The sequence below is a fragment of the Lepus europaeus genome, chromosome 6 (genome assembly GCF_033115175.1).
Source record: "Lepus europaeus isolate LE1 chromosome 6, mLepTim1.pri, whole genome shotgun sequence".
In the NCBI taxonomy this organism is placed as follows: domain Eukaryota; kingdom Metazoa; phylum Chordata; class Mammalia; order Lagomorpha; family Leporidae; genus Lepus; species Lepus europaeus.
The window spans coordinates 85660424-85679980 of record NC_084832.1 but is presented as its reverse complement, the minus strand read 5'-3'; the positions used below and the strand labels follow the sequence as shown (position 1 = coordinate 85679980).

Sequence of the window (19557 nt, the reverse complement as noted above, 5' to 3'; positions counted from 1 at the left end):
ACAGAGTCTGTCTCTCTTGGAGCTCCCCTCTTGGCTGCTGCCGTGGAAGGTTTCTGGCTTAAATAAATCTTTGAGGGGGAGAGAGAGAGAGAGAATATTACTGAGGCATACAGTTTAAGTAATCTGATCAAATTTCCAGGGCTGATCCAAGTGGAATTCTAACCACTTTAAAGTCCCTACATTAACTACTGCGTTATGCTGCCTCTTATCACAACTAGTCTTTGTGAGGCGCTTTACAAAGCACTCTAACATGCATTGTTAGCTCCATTTTATAGAAGAGGAAATCAAGGCAAGAGAGATTCAGTGATTTGCCTCAAGTCTCAGAGTCAGGATTTAAGTCCATTTTGATTCTACCTCTGTTGCTGTTTTCACTACATTGCATCAGTCTCATTTCTCTAACTAAAGGTGCTGGGCACCAAAACCACTTCTTTCAAGTCCACAGAAAGAGGAGTTCTCATTAGGTTCTTTCAAAAATCCTCCTGCTGTAGTGAAATCTCTGTTCCTTCTTCAGCAGGAACCAAGGCCAGCCCCTTCCATGGAGCCTGAGCTCTTTGTCCTATCATGCACGAGGTGAGAAGGTGCAGTTTGTGAAGCTCTAAATCATCCCTCTCTTGCACTTCTGGCACAGAGCAAAGTTGGTCTGTCTCATTTCTATTTTTTCAGAGCTTAATTATTCTTGAGGATACGAAACTAGAGATGATGAAACAGAATAGAATGGGGTGCAAGAAAACCATTTAAACAGAGTGGGTGGAAGGTATACACAAGGAATTAAATATCATCTTTTGACATATAGGCAGAGTTGGTTTAAGGAGGCAATTAGGTAATCAAAATTGGTATTTTCCCCTTTAAAGATAACAATTTTTATTTATAAACTACACCTTGCTGGAATGAGCTCAAAGCACTTAATGTGTGCTTGCTAATTACCCCACCCAACAAACAATGTGCCAGGTAGGAAAAGAGAGATATAATTATTCCCATTTTACAGGTTGGGAAGCTGAGCCTTGGAAGAGTGGTGCCTTGCCCAAAACCAGCTCTCACGGATCTGAAAATAGAAGGCAAGCCTTCCTAATAGCACCCTCCAGCTCACTGTGTACAAGCTTCCTATTTTCAGATGCTCTCCTGAGAAAGGACAGCTCACTTATGGCCAGAAAAAAGCAGCTGGGAACTACAGCTCCCAGCAGACAGCGAGAGAATACTAAGCTGCGCCTCAAGTGCCCATTCCAGATTCCCAAATATGGAGAAGGACTGGGTTTTGGAAAAGGAACAGAATGCCTTACCCTTGAGAGAGAGACACACACACAGAGGGAGGGAGAGGATGAGGTAAGTTCGGGATATTTAACTCTATCACCAGAACGTCCACCCAAGTCTGAAATGTAGCAGCCAAAGTGACAATCTTTTCATAAATCTTTCTAGAATATCTCACTCTTTTAAGTCCAGCACTTAGTTCAGCAGACCCAGGCAAAAGCAGTCTGGCAGCTGCAATTCCAGGAAGTCAGAGACCCTGCGTGTGAATCTGAGCAGCCTAGAATGCGATGGTGGCCATGCTGGGAAAGGAATCCCCGTGAAGAACTGCTCTGTGGCAGGAGCAGCACACATTCCAGAGGCGGGGGCTGTGGCCAGCCCAACCAGGGGACCAGCAGTTCTGCAAGCACAGGGGTTGCTCTTCTCCTTCCTGGAGCTGCTGAGCCCTCCTGGTGGCAAAGGCATGCAAGGACTCCTTCCACCAGTTCTATCTTTATTGTTGTCCACAAGCATTGCTTACAGCACCTGCTGAAAGCGCTGGGCTAGATGCTGAGGGAGAGGCAAACCGCAAGACCTGATCTTACCTTCAGGAGGCTTCCCACTGCGGGAGAGGATGCAAAAGGAAAGATGGTGCAACGCAAGGGAAAACAGTGCACTGTTTTTACTTCTTATTCAATATTCACCTACTGATCACCCACCATGTGCCAGGCACTTCTCTAAGCCACTTGGAACACAACAATGAACGCAACAAAAGGAAAAGCTTCTGCCTTTATAGATTTTGTTTTCTGGTAACCCTGATGTCTGGGGAGAACAACAGAGGTCAGAACCAGCCAGCCCAGAGTCTTGAGAGGCCAATGCAGAGGAAGGAGGGTGAGTGTGTGTAAGGATTGTGGGAGGCAAGTCAGTGAGCTAGGCAGGGTCAAGTCACACGGGGCCTTATAAGGACAAGAAGAATGAATGTCATCCCAGTTGTGAGGGGAAGCCCTCGTTTCCAGGCAGTGGTCTGATGCAATCTGTGCAGTCTGAGGGGAGCAGTACAGAGGAGAGGTATCCAGCAGCTGGGATGGGCAAGGAAAGCTTCTCAGCAGAATGCGATGGACCTGGCAGCGTTTCTCTGCTCAGATCAAGATTCTGCTGTAGAGAGAGGGTACTCAGGTCCGAGGAACTCTGAAAGCAAGTGTGGAGTCGGGATGGTGTGTGGCACACTCAGACCATCAATCTGCCCCTAGATGTGGCCAGCAGTTGGGGAGCAGGAGATGGGGGGGTTGGACAGAGTAGATAGGGATGATTACGAAGGCCTCTGTGTTAGAAGGCCCCGAATCTCAGAGAGTGGGGAAACTCGGATACACAGAGGCACGGTTCACAGATGTCAACGTGCAGTCTGAGAACCTGCTCTCACCAAGAGGCCAACATTTTCACCTAAGGGATTTATTTCTTTGAAGGCTGTTAAGCCCCACAATGAAACCAAGACAACTGAGTTGCACAACTCCATGGAGCACCATTTACTCTGTATTGTGTGTGAAAGGCACACAAACCATCAGGCAAATCATGCTCACTGGAGTTATGTAATAGCAGGGGGACAAATTAACATTTTGGAGGATGAAGTACAAAATTTATGACACATAGTATTTTAGTAGCCTCCTTAGCCCCTGGGATCAAAGCTAATCTGGCTGTGGAATGAGAAGCGGAATCAGGATGAGAACAATGGAGTGGGAGAGAACTGGAAGGCAGAATGGAAAGAAGGAATAAAGAAGAGGGAAGAGAAGAAGCATTTAGTTTAGGTCATCTTTTTCCTAGCACAACATGAGAGGGAAGTGTAGGATTGCAGAAAGGTAGAAAAGGAGAAAAGGATTGTTCAGGTAGCTCAGTTTCAAGTGGCTTTCGTGGAATTCTCCTTGCCTCTGATGAATCTCATGCAATGTGGTACATACCATGGTACTGCTGATCTGTGGAACTCAGAATGGTGGCAAGGTGCCAGGGCTACAGTTTTAGGGTCTAATGAAGACACTGTCACTGAGAAAGAGAGGTAACTTGAAACCACCCAGCTACTTGACATGCAAGGTAAGCTATCAATCCATTTTAAGCACCTCACCAAGGGATCTCATCCTAACTGTTCCCTTTCTATCTGAATTTGGACAAACCTTGGTTCTGCCCCAATAGGCCAAAGCAGAATGTAAATACAAAGCAATTGATAGTTTCTGATATGATTTCTTCTTCTCCCAAGCCCCATAGTCAAACAGAGAAGGACTCTGAGCATAGAGAGCAGCAGAATTTTGGGCATGCAACATGCTTCCAGGGAAGGGCACGGATGGTATGCCTGGGACAGGTACCTTCTCCATCCAGTTGGAATCATATTAAAATTATCAACAGAAAGTAACAATAAAAGATTCCCTTGCACTGCCACACTAAAGCTCCACATTCCCACAGATTATAGACCCAGCAGATTCAAAAGTGGACCATGGTATTTATCAATCAGCTCCTGCCTCTCATTTTATCTCTTCCCAGAGTCACTGCATTTTGGAACAGTATTGCCCTTTACTGCCCATACCAAGTGCAACTGGCATACAGCTGCAGACACAGCTGTCACACCCCATCCCACACTACAGATGCCATTTTTAAAAGAATCAGTGAATAAATTCCTGGCTTCGGTTTGGTAGCCTCAGTGAGTGTAGAAAGAATCCTAGATCCTCTGAACTGATCAGGAATACCATCAAGGTGGCTGAGAACTTCTACCCACCTGACTTCTCCTCGCCTCCATCTTTGCCTCTGCCTTCATTGTTGTGACTTGTGGTTTAGCTCTGAGCCTGACTTCCAAGACATGAAGCAGTTTTGACCCATGGTGAATCTGCTGACTGCCCATCAGTGGGAACAAGCTCATTCCTCTACTAGAAGCAGCTAGCCCATCTGCTTCAGCATCCATCCCTTCCTTCACAGCCGCCTTCTTTCTTTTTTTCAGTTTGTAAACATTTTTAGTTGCATTGATTGTTTTTCAAATGTGAAATCAGCTGTGCATTCCCAAGTTGCTTTTTAAAATATTTATGTATTTATTTATGTATTATTTAATATTTAAGAGGAAGAGACAGAAAGATGGAGGGAGCTCTCAGCTACTGTTTCACTCTCAAAGGCCCACAGGGCTGGGCTGGTCTGAACCAGGGGGTAGGGAACTCCACCCAGGAGAAAGATTAAAGAAGAGGTAATGGAATAAGCATTTAGTTTAGGTCATCTTCTTGCCTAACAAAGCATGAGAGGGAAGTGCAGGATTGGGGACAAGGGAGGGAGAAAAAGATTGATCAGGTAGCTGAGTTGCAAGTGGCTTTAGTGGAATTCTCCTTGCTTGTGATAACTCTCATATAACATGATGTATACCATGGTACTGTTGGCCTGTGGAACTCAGAATGGTGGCAAGGTGCCAAGGCTACAGTTAGAGTGTCTAATGAAGATACTGTCCCTGAGAGAGTTAGCTTGGAACCACCCAGTTACTGGACATAGGTATCAGGACCTCAGTTACTTAAAAAAAAAAGATTTATTTTATTTATTTGAAAGGCAGTGTTATACAGAGAGAGAGAGGGAGAGAAACAGAGAGGTCTTCCATCCACTGGTTCACTCCCCAAATGGCCGCAATGGCCCCAGTTGGGCCAGGCTGAGCCAGGGGCCAAGAGTTTCTTCCAGGTCTTCCCTATGGGTACAGGGGCCTAAACACTTGGGCTGTCCTCCACTGCTTTCCCAGACACATAGCAGGGAGCTGGAGTGGAAGTGGAGCAGCTGGGACTTGAACTGGCGCCCATATGGGATGCTGGTACTGCAGGAAGCAGCTTTACTAGCTAATGCCACAGTGCCGGCCCCAGGAACTCAGTTACTTGAAGACTTATCGCTGTGTCCTGGGATCTACCTTAGCAGGAAGCTGGAATTGGGAACCTGAGGTGGAAATTGAACCCAGGCACTCCACTGAGCCAGTCATCTGTCCCCTGCCCCCACCCCAGCGCTGTCTCTCACTATCATTCCCACAGCTCCAGTCCTGAAGCCAGCCTCCTCTGCCATTTCCCTGGCCCACCCTGCTATCTCCAATCTAGGACTCTGCCTTCGTGGAAGACTGCCTGCTTTCTGGACTGGCCGACTCTTTTTTACCCTCCAGGTTATCTTCTGTGAAAATAACCCTGAATCACTCTTCCTCTCTGGTGGGTTAAATGCTCCCTTATTTGAATTCTCACAGAGCCCTTCACTTCCCCATCTATTTACTTCCAAAACCCCCCACTAACCTTTTAACTCCTTCAGAGTTCAGCTGTGAATTTATTTCCGTATGTCCAACTCCTAACACAGGGAGACTACATGACTATTTGTTGAATAAATAATCAGAATCCCCCCATCTAATGACTAACCACATCCTCACCAACACAGTAAAATAAAAGCTGGCAGGAATCTCAGTTTTCCAGGTCAATCACCTGTCTTGGTAGCTTCCCCACCCTCACTCTGAAGCCCTCCTTCTGCCTCCCCCTAAGCCCACCCAGTCCTCACCCAGCCCTTTCGCTCCATGTACTCTGGGCCTCCTCTTAGGTAGTTTGTCGGCTAAGAGAACACTAGTGTCTTCCTGGATTAGCAGAAAGAGAGCACAGTGTGTCCTTGGACACAGCTTCCTTTTTCCACTCCTCTCCCTAAATCAGGAGCGTGTTGGCTGCTAGCATCCTTTCCAAACCATGCTAATTCAGCTTCTGCCCCCACCCACCCAGCTGCCACCTGGACTGAGGAGTGAATACAAAACCTCAGAGAGGGTATAAAGGTGAGAAGCTAATTCAGTTGGAAAAATAGGATTTGTGCCAGCAAAATACAGAGGTTGAGGAGATCAGTATTTTTGCTGGGAATGCTGACAGGAGACTTGATGGGACTTTGCCAGCCTAGTGAGCTGTTTCAGACAATTTGGGGAAATAATGTTGGAAGCAAAATGAATTGAGGGGTTGTCTGCTTGGAGTCAGAGCTGTGAGATCCCTGGAAGCCCTTCCTGCCCTGGGATTCTGTGCTGAGGTCAGATGACCTTTCTGGGACCCGAGTTCCACTGGAGCTATTTTGATCTGCAGTAAAATAGTTTAGAGTTAGGGGAGGATGGGGAAGCACTGCTCCTAAAGGAAGCAATTCACTAGGTCAGGATGCCCTGAGGCAACACTGAGAGCCAGACAATGGTCCTCAGTGTCCAGGATGCCCGCATTAGGTGGGGATCTCAGCAGAGAGGGGGTAGGGCTGGGACCCTCAGATAAAGCCACAGAAGCTTCCCATCTCCCATTTCTAACCCCCTCTCCTATTCACTGCAAGAGGCCTATGGACCATGCTTAATCTTTAATGGTTGTCACTATTGCCATTTGACTGACTCTCAGACAGATCAGGACACTTGTCTGAGGTTCCTAGCTAGTAAATGTGACATCAGTGCTACTACACCTGTCACTCCATCTCCCCCAGCTCCTCCCAGAGGGAATCATCCAGTAAGTTGGCTGGAGCAGGAAAGGTGCAGCCTAGCCTACATTTGTGCCTCCCCAGAATTGGAATAAAAGGGAGCACTGAGTTCTCAGTGCCCATCAGATACATGCATGAGGCATACAGCACCATCTCTGAGGACCATCGTACATGAAGCCCAAGGTGTCCTTTTTCCTAGCCTGCGCAGTTCCTCCCAGAAAGTAAAAACAGAAAGGGCTGTGCAGAAGAAGCAGGGCTAGATAGAGAGCCTGAACAGGAAAAGTGTCCTGGAATAGTGGAGAGAGCTCTAGATGGGGTCAGATCATCTGGGTTCTTTTTCTAGTTAGTGCAGAACAGAAAAAGGAGGAAGGAGGAGCAGAGTAGAGGTATTAGGATAAGTGAATGTCCCCTCTTACCTCTACATTTTATAAATGCAATCATTGGTATAATGGAACATTAAATCATATAAAGTACCCCATGTACTGTTTTATAAAAATCCTCAAATTCTTGTGTAGCTGAACCACTAGCTCAAAATGTTTGATAGATCTTCTCTCCAAAAACTGGTTGAAGGGATTGCTATAGAACCCCAAAACTGGATCTGCTTATCTGACATACAGCAAGCCGATCACTGACACTAGGCTGATGGGGAAAGGTAGATGTTTATTTCAAAGTACAGACAAGGACGCGGGCAGCTAACACTCAATTTTCAGACTCTCCAAGGAAGTAAATGCAATGGACCTTCTTTAAAAAATATTTATTTACTTATCTACTTACTTGAAAGGCAGAACAACAAAGAAAGAAGGAGAGACAGAAAGAGATCTGTCCTCTGGTTCACTTCCCAAATGGGTTCAAGAGCTAGGTCTGGACCAGAATAAAGCCAACTCACAGGAACTCCACCTTGGTCTCCCATGAGAGTGGCAGAGGGCCAAGAACTTCGGCCATCTTCTGCTGCCTTCACAGGATCCTAAAAAGGAAGCTGGATTGGAAGCAGAGCAGCCAGGTCACAAATCAGCACTCTCATAAGAGATGATGGTGTCACAAGCACTAGCTTAACCTGCTGCACCACAACACCAGCCCCAGGGCAGTGTGGGATCATCTCATATGTAGGACTCTGGTTCATCCACAGTGCACAGGCCTTCCTTTGATTGGTAAGTGGTAGGGGTCAGCATGCTGCCTTTGGAATGGCGAAGGTGAGCACCAGTCTGTCTAGATCTAAGAAAAGATTGGGTATTAGTTTCTTTGTTTGGGGCCTAAGAGTTCCTGTAAAAGCTCTCAGAACACAGTCTAGCATTGAAATATTAACTAGGCTAACTATAGGGGCATTTCAAGTCTTTATGATTCAGGGTCTCTAACCCTTGTATCAATCCCTTAGTTTAATGAGTTCATCTTTACAAGAAGAGATATTGGAGCCCCATAAATTAAACATCAAAGGTAAGGGACTCAACTTCATTCCCAAGGTATAATTTTTGGTGTTCAAATGGCTCAGCCTAAGCATTGAGGCATCCTAGGATTCTCTGATTCCCATTGATCAAATCACTCAGCTTCATCAGGATCTTGACAAGGGATTCTAAGTTGTGGTACAGCAGGATAAGCAATGGTTCACAACACTGGCATCCCATATCGGAGTGCCAGCTGGAGTCCTGGCTGTTCCACTTCTGATACAGCTTCCTGCTAATGCACCTGGGAATGCAACAGAAAATGACACAAGTGCTTGGACTCCTGTCAGTCATGTGGGAGACCAGGATACAGTTTCTGCCTCCTGGCTTTGGCATGGCCAGACCTGGGTGTTGCAGTCATTTTGGGAGTAAACTACCAGATGGGAGATCTCTATCTGTCTCTGCCTCTCTCTCTTTTTATCTCTCTCTGTCACTCTGCCTTTCAAATAATAAATAAATCTTAAAAATGTGTGGTTCAAATTAAAAAAAAAATCTCAACATGATCAGTCTTTGCCCAGCTATCTACTCTTGAACTTTAGGCTCCTGACATGAACAATCTCAATACCAGTGTCCTGAACAAGTCACTGGATCTCTGCAAACTCCAAATCCTTTGCAAACTCCACATTCTCATCACTGGATCTTTGCAAACTCCAAGTCTTTGAATTACAATACCTGGTACGGGGGCTGGCGCTATGGTGCAGCTGGTTAAAGTCCTGGCCTGAAGCGCCAGCATCCCATATGGGAGCCGGTTCTAGTCCCAGCTGCTCCACTTCTGATCCAGCTCTCTGCTATGGCCTGGGAGAGCAGTGGAAGATGGCCCAAGTTCTTGGGTCCCTGTACCCACGTGGGAGACTCAGAAGAAGCTCCTGGCTTCAGATAGGCACAGCTCCGGCCATTGCGGCCATCTGGGGAGTGAACCAGCAGATGGAAGACCTCTCTCTCTGTCTCTACTTCTCTCTGCAACTCTGTCTTTCAAATAAATAAAATAAATATTAAAAAAAAGAATACCTGGTATGGCCATCCATAACCCATATCTCAGGTCAACACTCAAAACACAAAGATTGTCTTATTTGCATCAGATCTTCAATTGAGTGGTTGATGAATTCATCCATTTCCCTTGCTTTCCATTCTCATTCCTGCTTGTTTTTTCATTGCTATTGAAATGGGGATCATTCTGACCTCATCCTGTGTGATGCCTCAGAGATTTGCTAATTAATGATGATGACACTTTGTGTGAATGTGTAACAGAGATGGCTGGCAGTGTAATGACCCAAAGAGACAAAAGAGAACACTTTGACCTTGGCAGACCATTGGGGTGACCAGTTGCCCAGTTCTTGTCCATTGCACACTCAGTGAGGGGCCTGCCCTTGATTTTCATTGTTTCTAGCCCAGCTCTCTTCTCTTGGCAGGACACATGCCCTGGCACCTGGCCTGGAGGCTGAGTCCCACCTCACTGTCTCCCTCTGGAGGATTCAGGACAGCTGCAACCTTTGGGCCCACTGCAAGATCAGGTGGCCACCAGTTGCTTGTTGCCAAGGTTCTCATCAAACTCCTCCTTTTCCGAGGTTCCCATCAAACTTATATAGTGAGAGGCAGAAATATGATGAAGGGTGCTTCCCTTGCTTTTTCCCTAAAATGGAAAAATGGAGTACAATGGTCACTGGCAGTGAAAAAAAAAATCCAAGCAAAAGACCCCGTGCCAGCAGGAGATCAATGGGCAAAATCATCACATCTATGAATGATCCTCTTTAACCTGAAATAAATTGATCATTTGGGCCTTGACCTACTTGACTGTGTTGAAGTTGCAAGCTGTTCAAAAAGACAAATGCACAAAGCTGTGTCTTTGCCTCTCTGACTTCATTGAAGGCCTTGGCACCCCTCACACCAAGTCTCACTGTCATCCTGGATAACTTCAATGTCCAAACAGACTAATTACTTACAAGCCAAGATTTACACTCCTTTGGTGTATCATGAAACTGATTGAGAAGATTGTGACTGCCTTTTTTTTTGGTTAAAAAACATATATAACTTATTAGTGTATTTCTCATACAAGAAAAGTATATATAAATTACATTTATATTAAATGAAAGCATATACTAACCATATTATTTTAATAGCATTTAATATATACATATATGATAGGTGATGATGTAAACTACATTTCTTATCATGGAAAATAACCAGAAGTTTAGACAGAATAGAAGTATATGTGATGGAATACATTCTTTAAAGATTTATTTATTTATTTGAAAGTCAGAGTTACACAGAGACAGAGGAAGAAAAAGAGAGAGAGAGAGGTCTTCCACCCACTGGTTCACTCCCCAATTGGCCGCAATGGCCAGTGCTGCACCTATCCGAAGGCAGGAGCCAGGAGCTTCTTCTGGGTCTGCCATGTGGCTACAGGGGCCCAAGGACTTGGGCCATCTTCTACTGCTTTCCCAGGCCATAGCAGAGATCTGGATTGGCAGTGGAGCAGCTGGGACTCGAACCAGTGACCATATGGGATGCCGGCACTGCGGGCAGTGGCTTTACCCACTACACCACAGCGCTGGCCCCTTATGACAGTTTTTTGTTTTTGTTTTTGTTTTTTACAGGCAATTAGACAGTGAGAGAGAAAGAGAGAGACAGAGAGAAAGGTCTTCCTTCCGTTGGTTCACCCCCCAAATAGCTGCTATGGCTGGCGTGCTACGCCGATCCGAAGCCAGGAGCCAGGTGCTTCCTCCTGGTCTCCCACACGATACAGGGGCCCAAGCACTTGGGCCATCCTCCACTGCCTTCCTGGGCCACAGCAGAGAGCTGGACTGGAAGAGGAGCAACTGGGACTAGAACTTGGCACCCATATGGGATGCCAGCGCCGCAGGTGGAGGATTAACCAAGTGAGCCACAGCATTGGCCCTGACAGTTATTTTTAAAAGCCACAGGAGAGACTACCAGACCCTTGGCCTCACTTAAAGTGGCCTTTGTCTTCACTCTGATCCAGCTACCGTTTCAGGCCCACACCCTGATTCTGCCACCAGCAAGAAGCATTTTAACTCCTACAGCCTGATCTCAGGTGTTTCCAGCGTTCTTGCTCTTCCTATCCCCACAGCACCAATGTATCTACCTCACTGCTCACACCATAATTTTTTAAAAATATTTATTTATTTGTTTGTTTATTTGAAAGGCAGAGTTATAGAAGAGAGGGAGATACAAACAGAGAGAGAGACATAGATCTTCCATTGGATGGTTCACTCTCAAATAGCTTCAAAAACCAGGGTTGGGCCAGGCCAAATTCAGAGCCAGGAACTGCACCTTGGTCTCCCACAAGATAGAATGCCCCGGTATATTACCAGGGAGATGGACTAGAAGGAGAGCCACAAGACTCAAACTGGCACTCTGATATGGGATGCCAGCATCGCTATGCTACCACACCGGCCCTGACTTGGGTAAGTACTGATAACTGCTTTTTGCAGAGGGAAAGCCAATCAAAGTCTGAAGCTGTGACTTCAGGCATGGGGGAAGGCCCCTTGTCCATATAATCACAACTTCTGGATTTTCCAGAATTGTCTTAACTTTATTATTTTTTAAGATTTATTTATTTATTTGAAAGTCAGAGTTACACAGAGAGAGGAGAGGCAGAGAGAGAGAGGTCATCCTTCTGCTGGTTCACTCCCCAATTGGCCAAAACAGCTGGAGCTGCGCCGATCTGAAGCCGGGAGCTAGGAGCTTCTTCTGGGTCCCCCACACGGGTGCAGGGGCCCAAGGACTTGGGCCATCTTCTACTGCTTTCCCAGGTCATAGCAGAGAGCTGGATTGGAAGTGGAGCAGCCAGGTCTTGAACCGGCACCCATGTGGGATGCTGGCGCTACAGACCAGGGCATTAACCCACTGTGCCACAGCACCGGCCCCAACTTTATTTTTTTTTTAAAAGATTTATTTATTTTTTGAAAGGCAGAGCTAGAGAGAGAGAGAGAGAGAGAGAGAGAGAGAGGTCTGGCCGGAGCTGTGCCTATCCGAAGCCAGGAGCTTTTTCCAGGTTTCCCATGCGGGTACAGTGGCCCAAGGACTTGGGCCATCTTGGGCCATCTTCTACTGCTTTCCCAGCAGAGAGCTGGATCAGAAGAGGAGCAGCCGAGACTAGATGTCCATATGGGGTGCCAGCTCTGCAGACCAGGGCTTTAACCCACTGCGCCACAGCGCCAGCCCCAATGTCTTAACTTTAAAAACTCTATTCTGGGGAGGACTCATGGAGCAAAGGCCATGGAGGGATCCAGCACTGGCTTCCGGAAGGAGCTGGTGAGCAAACTGCTGCACCTGCACTTCAGGGACGAAAAGACCAAAGTCAGGGGCGATGTACTGCAGCTCACGGCAGAGTTGCTAAGGATTTTCACCATGGAGGCACCAGTCCACCGGGTCTGGCAGGCCCAGGCAGAGGACGTGATCCAGGTGGATGTGGAGCAGCTGGAGAAGGTGCTGCTTCAGCTGCTCCTGGACTTCTAGCCATGGCCAGCCCAGGAAACCCGTGCATACCTCTGGTCTCAGAGGGTCTGGAACAGTCAAACTAGCACATGCACCCCATCCCAAGCCTCCTCCAGCCACAGAAGGGACAGAATCACCGCCACCTGTCCCCTCCTGCACCCCTGGCCCTGGTACTGACTGCCGAGCACAGGAGGAGGTGTTGGCCCACAGGAGACAGCACCAAGGTCCTACGGTCCCAGGAGGCAGGTGCTGGGGGAAAGGCCAGCCCCTTTGCCCTCACTGCCCCAGCAGCGACTGCAGCCCGTATGGTTGAGTGTAGGGCCCCTGGCAGTGCTGTGTCCTCCCACTTGACATGAAAGCTGCAGAGTGACCTTTTAGCCATTTGACGTTCCCCTCAGAAGACGCTTTCCTGAGCTACACATTTGTTCTCACAAAGCAACATCAATAAATCAGAACTATCCCGGGGGAAAAACAAAAACAAAAACAAAACTCTATTCTGGTTTGCCCTAAACCTATCATAGTGCCAACAATTCCTTTTCCAAACCACACCTAGGAGTAAGCCTCTTACATCTAAAATCAATAATAATTAAAAAAAAAAAAAGATCTGTTGGCAGATAATGTGTCTGTATCTTTTGTTTAAAAAGATGAATCCAAGTTTTTCAAAAAAGTGATAACCCTTCAGCTTGCTCTAATCTACAGTTCTGTAACTAGAACTTCATTCCTTTTTATCTTAAGATGTGGTCAGACCTGTAAGAGAGCAAATATCCCATAAGAAATGGTATTTTAATGTTTCCAGCCATTTGTGGGAATCTACTGTAGGTTTTCACTGAAAGCAGAGTTTTAATCAAGACAAGAAAAGGCAAGAGCATAAGCCAGCTGCCTAACGAAGGTCTAGGATGGTGTTTCTCAACTGTTATTATCACTCCTTTAGAAAGGGTTCTGATTTTTCTGAGAGGCAGAGAGATTGAAAAAGAGACGGCTCCCATCTGCTTGTTCACTCTCAATATGTCTGCCACAGCTGGAGCTGAGCCAGGGTGAACTGGGGAACTGGGAACACAACCCAGGTCTCCCATGGGTGTCGGAGACCCAACTTCTTGAACCATCACTGCTGCCTCTCAGGGTCTTCATTATTTGGAAGCTGGCATTGGGAGCCAGAGCCAAGTACTGAAGCCAAGCATTCCAATGTGGGATGCAGGTGAGGCCAAATGTCTGCCCCAGGAAATTTTTTTTTCATTTATTAAACTTTTATTTAATGAATATAAATTTCCAAAGGACAGCTTATGGGTTACAATGGCTTCCCCCCTCCCATAACTTCCCTCCCACACGCAACCCTCCCCTTTCCCGCTCCCTCTCCCCTTCCATTCACATCAAGATTCATTTTCAATTCTCTTTATATACAGAATATCAGTTTAGTATATATTAGGTAAAGATTTAAACAGTTTGCCCCATATAGCAACACAAAGTGAAAAAACTACTGTTGGAGTACTAGTTATAGCATTAAATAACAGTGTACAGCACATTAAAGACAGAGATCCTACATAATATTTTTTTAAAAATTAATTAATTTTCTATGCCATTTCCAATTTAACACCAGGTTGTTTTTTTTCATTTCCAATTATCTTTATATACAGAAGATCAATTCAGTATATAATTAGTAAAGACCTCCCAGGAAATTTTAATACTACAAATACAGTGTTTGTCTTTTGTGTGCTATATGTGTATCAGTGCTTTATACATTAAAAAGAATATGAGTTTTTTCAGTCCTCCAAGAGTCAATCACCCTGCTTTGGGGGGGCAGGCAATATACCCCCTCTCCTCCATTGAGAATGCAGTTGAGAAACCATGGTCCAGAGAGAAAATAATTCTAAGAAAGTGAGAGACACAAGACAAACTCCCTGCTTGGCACCACCTTGCCTGAACAGCCTCTTTCTGCCACTTGGACAGCCAGTGCCAGGCTGCAGGAGCAGAGTCAAGCCATGCCAAACATATTGTTTCCTCACTTTGCATTGCCCATACTCATGGCTCTGCCAGTGTCTAGGTTAATGGGTCCCCAAGAAAGATCACTGACCAAGCCATATATACTAGCAGGACCATTCAGATGAACCAGAAGGTAATAATCTAAAGGTCTGTGGAACGATATGCACTTTTCTTTTGTTTTTTGTTTTTTAAAAACTTATTTATTTACTCGAAAGAGTTACACAGAGAAGAGAGAGAGAGAGAGAGAGAGAGAGAGAGAGAGAGAGAGAGAGAGAGAGAGAGAGAGAGAAAGTCTTCCATCCACTGGTTCACTCCCCAATTGGCTGTAATGGCTGGAACTGCACCGATCAGAAGCCAGGAGCCAGGAGCTTCTTCTGGGCTTCTGGGTCTCCCATGCGGGTGCAGGGGTCCAAGGACTTGGGCCATCTACTGCTTTCTCAGGCCACAGCAGAGAGCTGCATCAGAAGTGGAGCAGCTGGGACTTGAACCTGCGCCCATATGGGATGCCAGCACTGCAGGCAGCGGCTTTACCCACTACACCACAGTGCCAGCCCTGATCTGCACTTTTCACCTGTGATGATGGAGCAGGGCCTGGCAGCAGGAAGCACATGACTGGCAGAAAGAGAAAACGAAAACTAGCACCACGCTCCCCTGGAAGGCCACAAGACACAAAGTACTTGGCTGGAGCCAATGCTAGTTTTTTCATAATACTGGTAACTGCCTTGGTAACTGGAAATTACAAACTGCTTGATTTTACAAGAACCCCCACAGATGAAAACTAAGAGAAAGAAAACAGAGAAATTGGAAATCCAGTGCAGCTGAGAGCCACAGATAACAAGCTGCCCCCCACAAATGCAAATCTAGATGAAGGAAAGATAAACAAGGTAATGCCAGCTAGGGTTGTCCAAGGAAACAAGAAAGAGTCCTATAAATATAACCAGAAAAAAATATTTATTTTAGCTGATGAGATCACTACACATGGCTCATGATAGGGATCTTTTGTTGCTCCCTTAATTGAAGCTTGGAAGAGAGCAAAAATGAGAGCAGAAATCAGACCTACTGGCCCACAAGGTTCCAATCAGCTACTCCATGTTTAATTAAATGCAGCTGAAGTCATTACCACTTGATATCAGCAATCTAGATTGTGGCCTGTGTTTTCATTGACATGCTGCCCCCTCCCCGCCTCAGTATCAAACTAGTTAGTGGTTTCCCACACTGAGAAACAGAGAGCAAGAGAGGCCAATGGCCAAGAACTGGACATAGGTCTGGCAGGAGGGAAAAAGGCTGAACAGAGTCCCAAGATCTGCTTCCCAGCAAGTTCTTGTCTCTGAAAGATATTCACCATACAGGATGGGAGCTGAGGAAAGCTGGAGACCTCCACCAATACTGAGTGCCTGCTATGTGCCAGTAGAGTTCTGGCCACTGGGAATATGGGAGTGAACAGGACAAGCCCCTGCCTCAAGGAGCTTTTCTTCAGAACTAGAGATGGGAGACTTGGGGAGTAGCTGGAGATAGACAACATAAATAATGAATATATGAGATAATTTCATGTACTGATAAGTGCCACACAGAACAAAAAATGGAGATAGAGATTTGGGAGCTTCTGTAGCTCAAGAGGTTAGGGTAGGCATGTCCAAGCAGGTATTACTAAAGTTGCAACCTGGGAAGTGGTGAGTGTTTGGTCTAGCAGTTAAGAGGACTTTGTACACATCACAGTGCCTGAGTTCAAGTTGACTTGGGCCTGGCCCAGCCCCAGTTGTTGCAACATTTTGGGGAGTGAACCAAAATTTAAACTTTAGAAAAATTTGAGTGTGGGAGGAGAGAGAGAAAGAGAGAGAGAGAGAGAGAGAGAACCTTCCATCTGCTGGCCTACTGCAGATGACTGAGTCATCTGGGACTGAGCCAGGCAGAAGTCAGGGGTCTAGAACTCAATCCGGGTCTCTCACATGGGTGGCAGGGAACCAAGTACTTCAACCATCACCTGCCACCACCCATGGTGGTACATCATGTATAAAAGTCATTGGGGCCGGCGCCGCGGCTCAACAGGCTTATCCTCCGCCTTGCGGCGCCGGCACACCGGGTTCTAGTCCCGGTCGGGGCACCGATCCTGTCCCGGTTGCCCCTCTTCCAGGCCAGCTCTCTGCTGTGGCCAGGGAGTGCAGTGGAGGATGGCCCAAGTCCTTGGGCCCTGCACCCCATGGGAGACCAGGAGAAGCACCTGGCTCCTGCCATCGGATCAGCGCGGTGCGCCGGCCGCAGCGCGCCTACCGCGGCGGCCATTGGAGGGTGAACCAACGGCAAAAGGAAGACCTTTCTCTCTGTCTCTCTCTCTCTCACTGTCCACTCTGCCTGTCAAAAATAAAAATAAAAAAAAAAAAAGTCATTGGGTGCTGAGGCTATAAAGGATGACCTTCCAGTGAGGCTGAGTCTGACACAGGGCTGGAGCTAAGCTTTGAAATGTAGTCTATAGGAACTCATTCATCCTCAAACCAGAGACCACTATTACCTATAATCCCCAGACCTTGGCATGGTATAGCAGCTTAAGTTACTGCTTAGGACACACACACATCCCATACCAGAGTGTGGGTTCAAGTCCCAGCTACTCCACTTCTGATCCAGCTTCCTGCTAATGCATTCTGGGAGACACCAGACGATGGCTCAAGGGCTTGAGTCCCTTCTGCCCATGTAGGGACCCAGATTGGAATTCTGAGCTCCCAGCTTTGGCCTGGCCCAACCTTGGCAGTTGCAGGCATTTGGGGAGTGAACTAGCAGATGCAAGATTTCTCTTTCTCTCTCTCTCTCTCTCTCTCTCTCTCTTTCCATTGCTTTTGAAGTAGATGAGAAGTAAATAATTGTTTTTAAAAGTTAAAAAAAAGTTGTGCTCGCTTCGGCAGCACATATACTAAAAATTGGAACGATACAGAGAAGATTAGCATGGCCCCTGCGCAAGGATGACACGCAAATTCGTGAAGCGTTCCATAAAAAAAAAAAAAAAGTTAAAAATCACCAGACCTTTGTATCTGTCTATGTCATGAATACTGCCCTAAGACTGCTCACACAATACAGGTGAAGTAGCACTGACTCACCTGCTTTATCTGATGAGGATCCATCTATGTCATCAGCAGAAAACAGCAGCAGAAGACTTCAATAGGCTTCTGTTTGTTTGGTTGGCGGGGGGGGTAGTAAACTGTCTTTTGAGCCAAGAGAAAGTGTCCTTGAATCCTAATTGGCTTTCCTGTGTCTACCATCATCATCTCTGGTAGTGCACATGAGGAAGAGCTAATTGGGAAAGATTCGGCAGAAAGACAGCCAGAAAGGTCACGCTGAATTACAGCCACATCTTTCTCCCCTGACAATGGGGCCCATGTTCCTCTCGTTCCTTGAACAATAGAGCAGTCTGTTTTGTTACTAATCATTTTCAGCCTTAAACAACACTAAGGCCAGACTTCCTCTGAGGCCTTGTGGGACCTGACCCAGCATGGGCAGAAGCATGTCTTCCATAAGTGGCAGGCTAGAAGTGACTAGAGAAACTCAGGGTTGAACTCCAAAGATATGTTCCTTATGCTGTTCCAGATGGAAGAAGCCAAGACATGATCTGTGCTGGCAAAGTTGTTTTTTAAACTGGAATTGCTGGTAAAGCTACTTCCCTAAAAGGCAACTCAGATCCTGCCTTCTGCCTGCCTTTCCCTGGAACTGTGGCTTCCTGCCATTCATGCTGCTGCTGAGAAGTCTCTAGACTCTCTAGGAGCCAGGGTTTTCTCATCCACTTGCCTCTGTTCCAATCCCTTAATTCTCCACTCAGCTACCCTCTGCCCATTCAGGACAAAGCTGAGAATTTGGAAAACTTTTCCATTAGTGTTGGGCAAAAGCAAAATGGCCCACATGTAACTTCCATCTTCAGACTCTGGGATGGCACAGGGGTGCCCTGGAATCACTTCTTAAAAGATTTAAGGACACTGCTCAGCCTTCAACTCTGTGGTCTAATCTGGTCTCAGAATATCCCTGGTCTATCAGATCAGTTGAAAATCAAATTTGGTTATCTCTCTGAATGGCTATGATCCATTCAAAGTAGGGTGGTTGCCATAGCTTAAAAGAAACATGGGTTCATAGGGGACCAGTGGGTCTTATTCTCTCTGCTCTCTGTGGAGTCGTTTTGTAAAGTAAAAGAGGGGAGTAGAAGGAAAATCTTGCCAATCCTGAGGCCTCCTAAAGCTTCCTGGGGTTTGGTAACTGGGAATAGGACTATGGCCCAGGCCTCATATCTTGCCATCCTTCTCTGCCCTGGATTTCTATGAGTCTATCTGACTTTCCAGGCCAAGGGGTGGTAGCAAGAAACAGAGGAGGCATTACAAATCCTATAAAACTGAAATAATAAAATATTTGAGTCAAGAAGGGACATCCATTAAGGGCAATATGAAGCAGGTGAAAATTGGAGGGATTGATGCAGGTATTTGGTGCATTGGTTAAGTCACCCATTGGGATGCCTGCATCCAATATCAGAGTCCCTGGGATCAAGTCCCAGTGCTACTCCTGACTCCAGATTCCTGCTAATGCACACCCTTGGAGACAGCAGTGATTACTCAAGTGGATGAATCTCTGCCATTCACATAGGGTACCTGGATTGGGTTCCCAGCTCCTCACTTTGGGCTGGCCAAGACCTAGCTGTTACAGACATTTTGGCAGGCATTTTAAGATGTTAAACTGAATCAACATCAAAATTATTTTTATATACTTTCACTTTTTAAAGATTATTTATTTGAAAGAGTTACAGAGAGAGGGGGAAAGAGAGATCTTCCATCTGCTGGTTCACTCCCCAAATGGCCACAACAGCTAGAACTGGGCTGCTCCAAATCCAGGAGCTTCTTCTGGTCTCCCATATGGGTGCAGGGACCCAAGTACTTGGGCCATCTTCCACTGCTTTCCCAGGTGCATTATCAGAGAGCTGGATGGAAAGTGGAGCAGCTGGGACTTAAACCAGCAGCCATATGGGATGAGGCACTGCAGA

At 46.4% G+C, this 19557-nt stretch overlaps 1 protein-coding gene and 1 non-coding gene across 2 annotated transcripts; both read left to right on the top strand.

The window, feature by feature from the left end:
* The first annotated feature begins 12356 nt into the window (after positions 1-12356).
* LOC133762397 (centromere protein X-like) lies at positions 12357-12596 on the top strand. The gene has a single exon (XM_062195395.1). The coding sequence runs from the start codon at positions 12357-12359 to the stop codon at positions 12594-12596; it is 240 nt and encodes a 79-aa protein (XP_062051379.1).
* Positions 12597-17430: 4834 nt separating this feature from the next.
* Positions 17431-17538, top strand: LOC133762626 (U6 spliceosomal RNA). The gene has a single exon (XR_009866300.1). It is a non-coding gene; the product is annotated as a U6 spliceosomal RNA (small nuclear RNA).
* The last annotated feature ends 2019 nt before the right edge of the window (positions 17539-19557 follow it).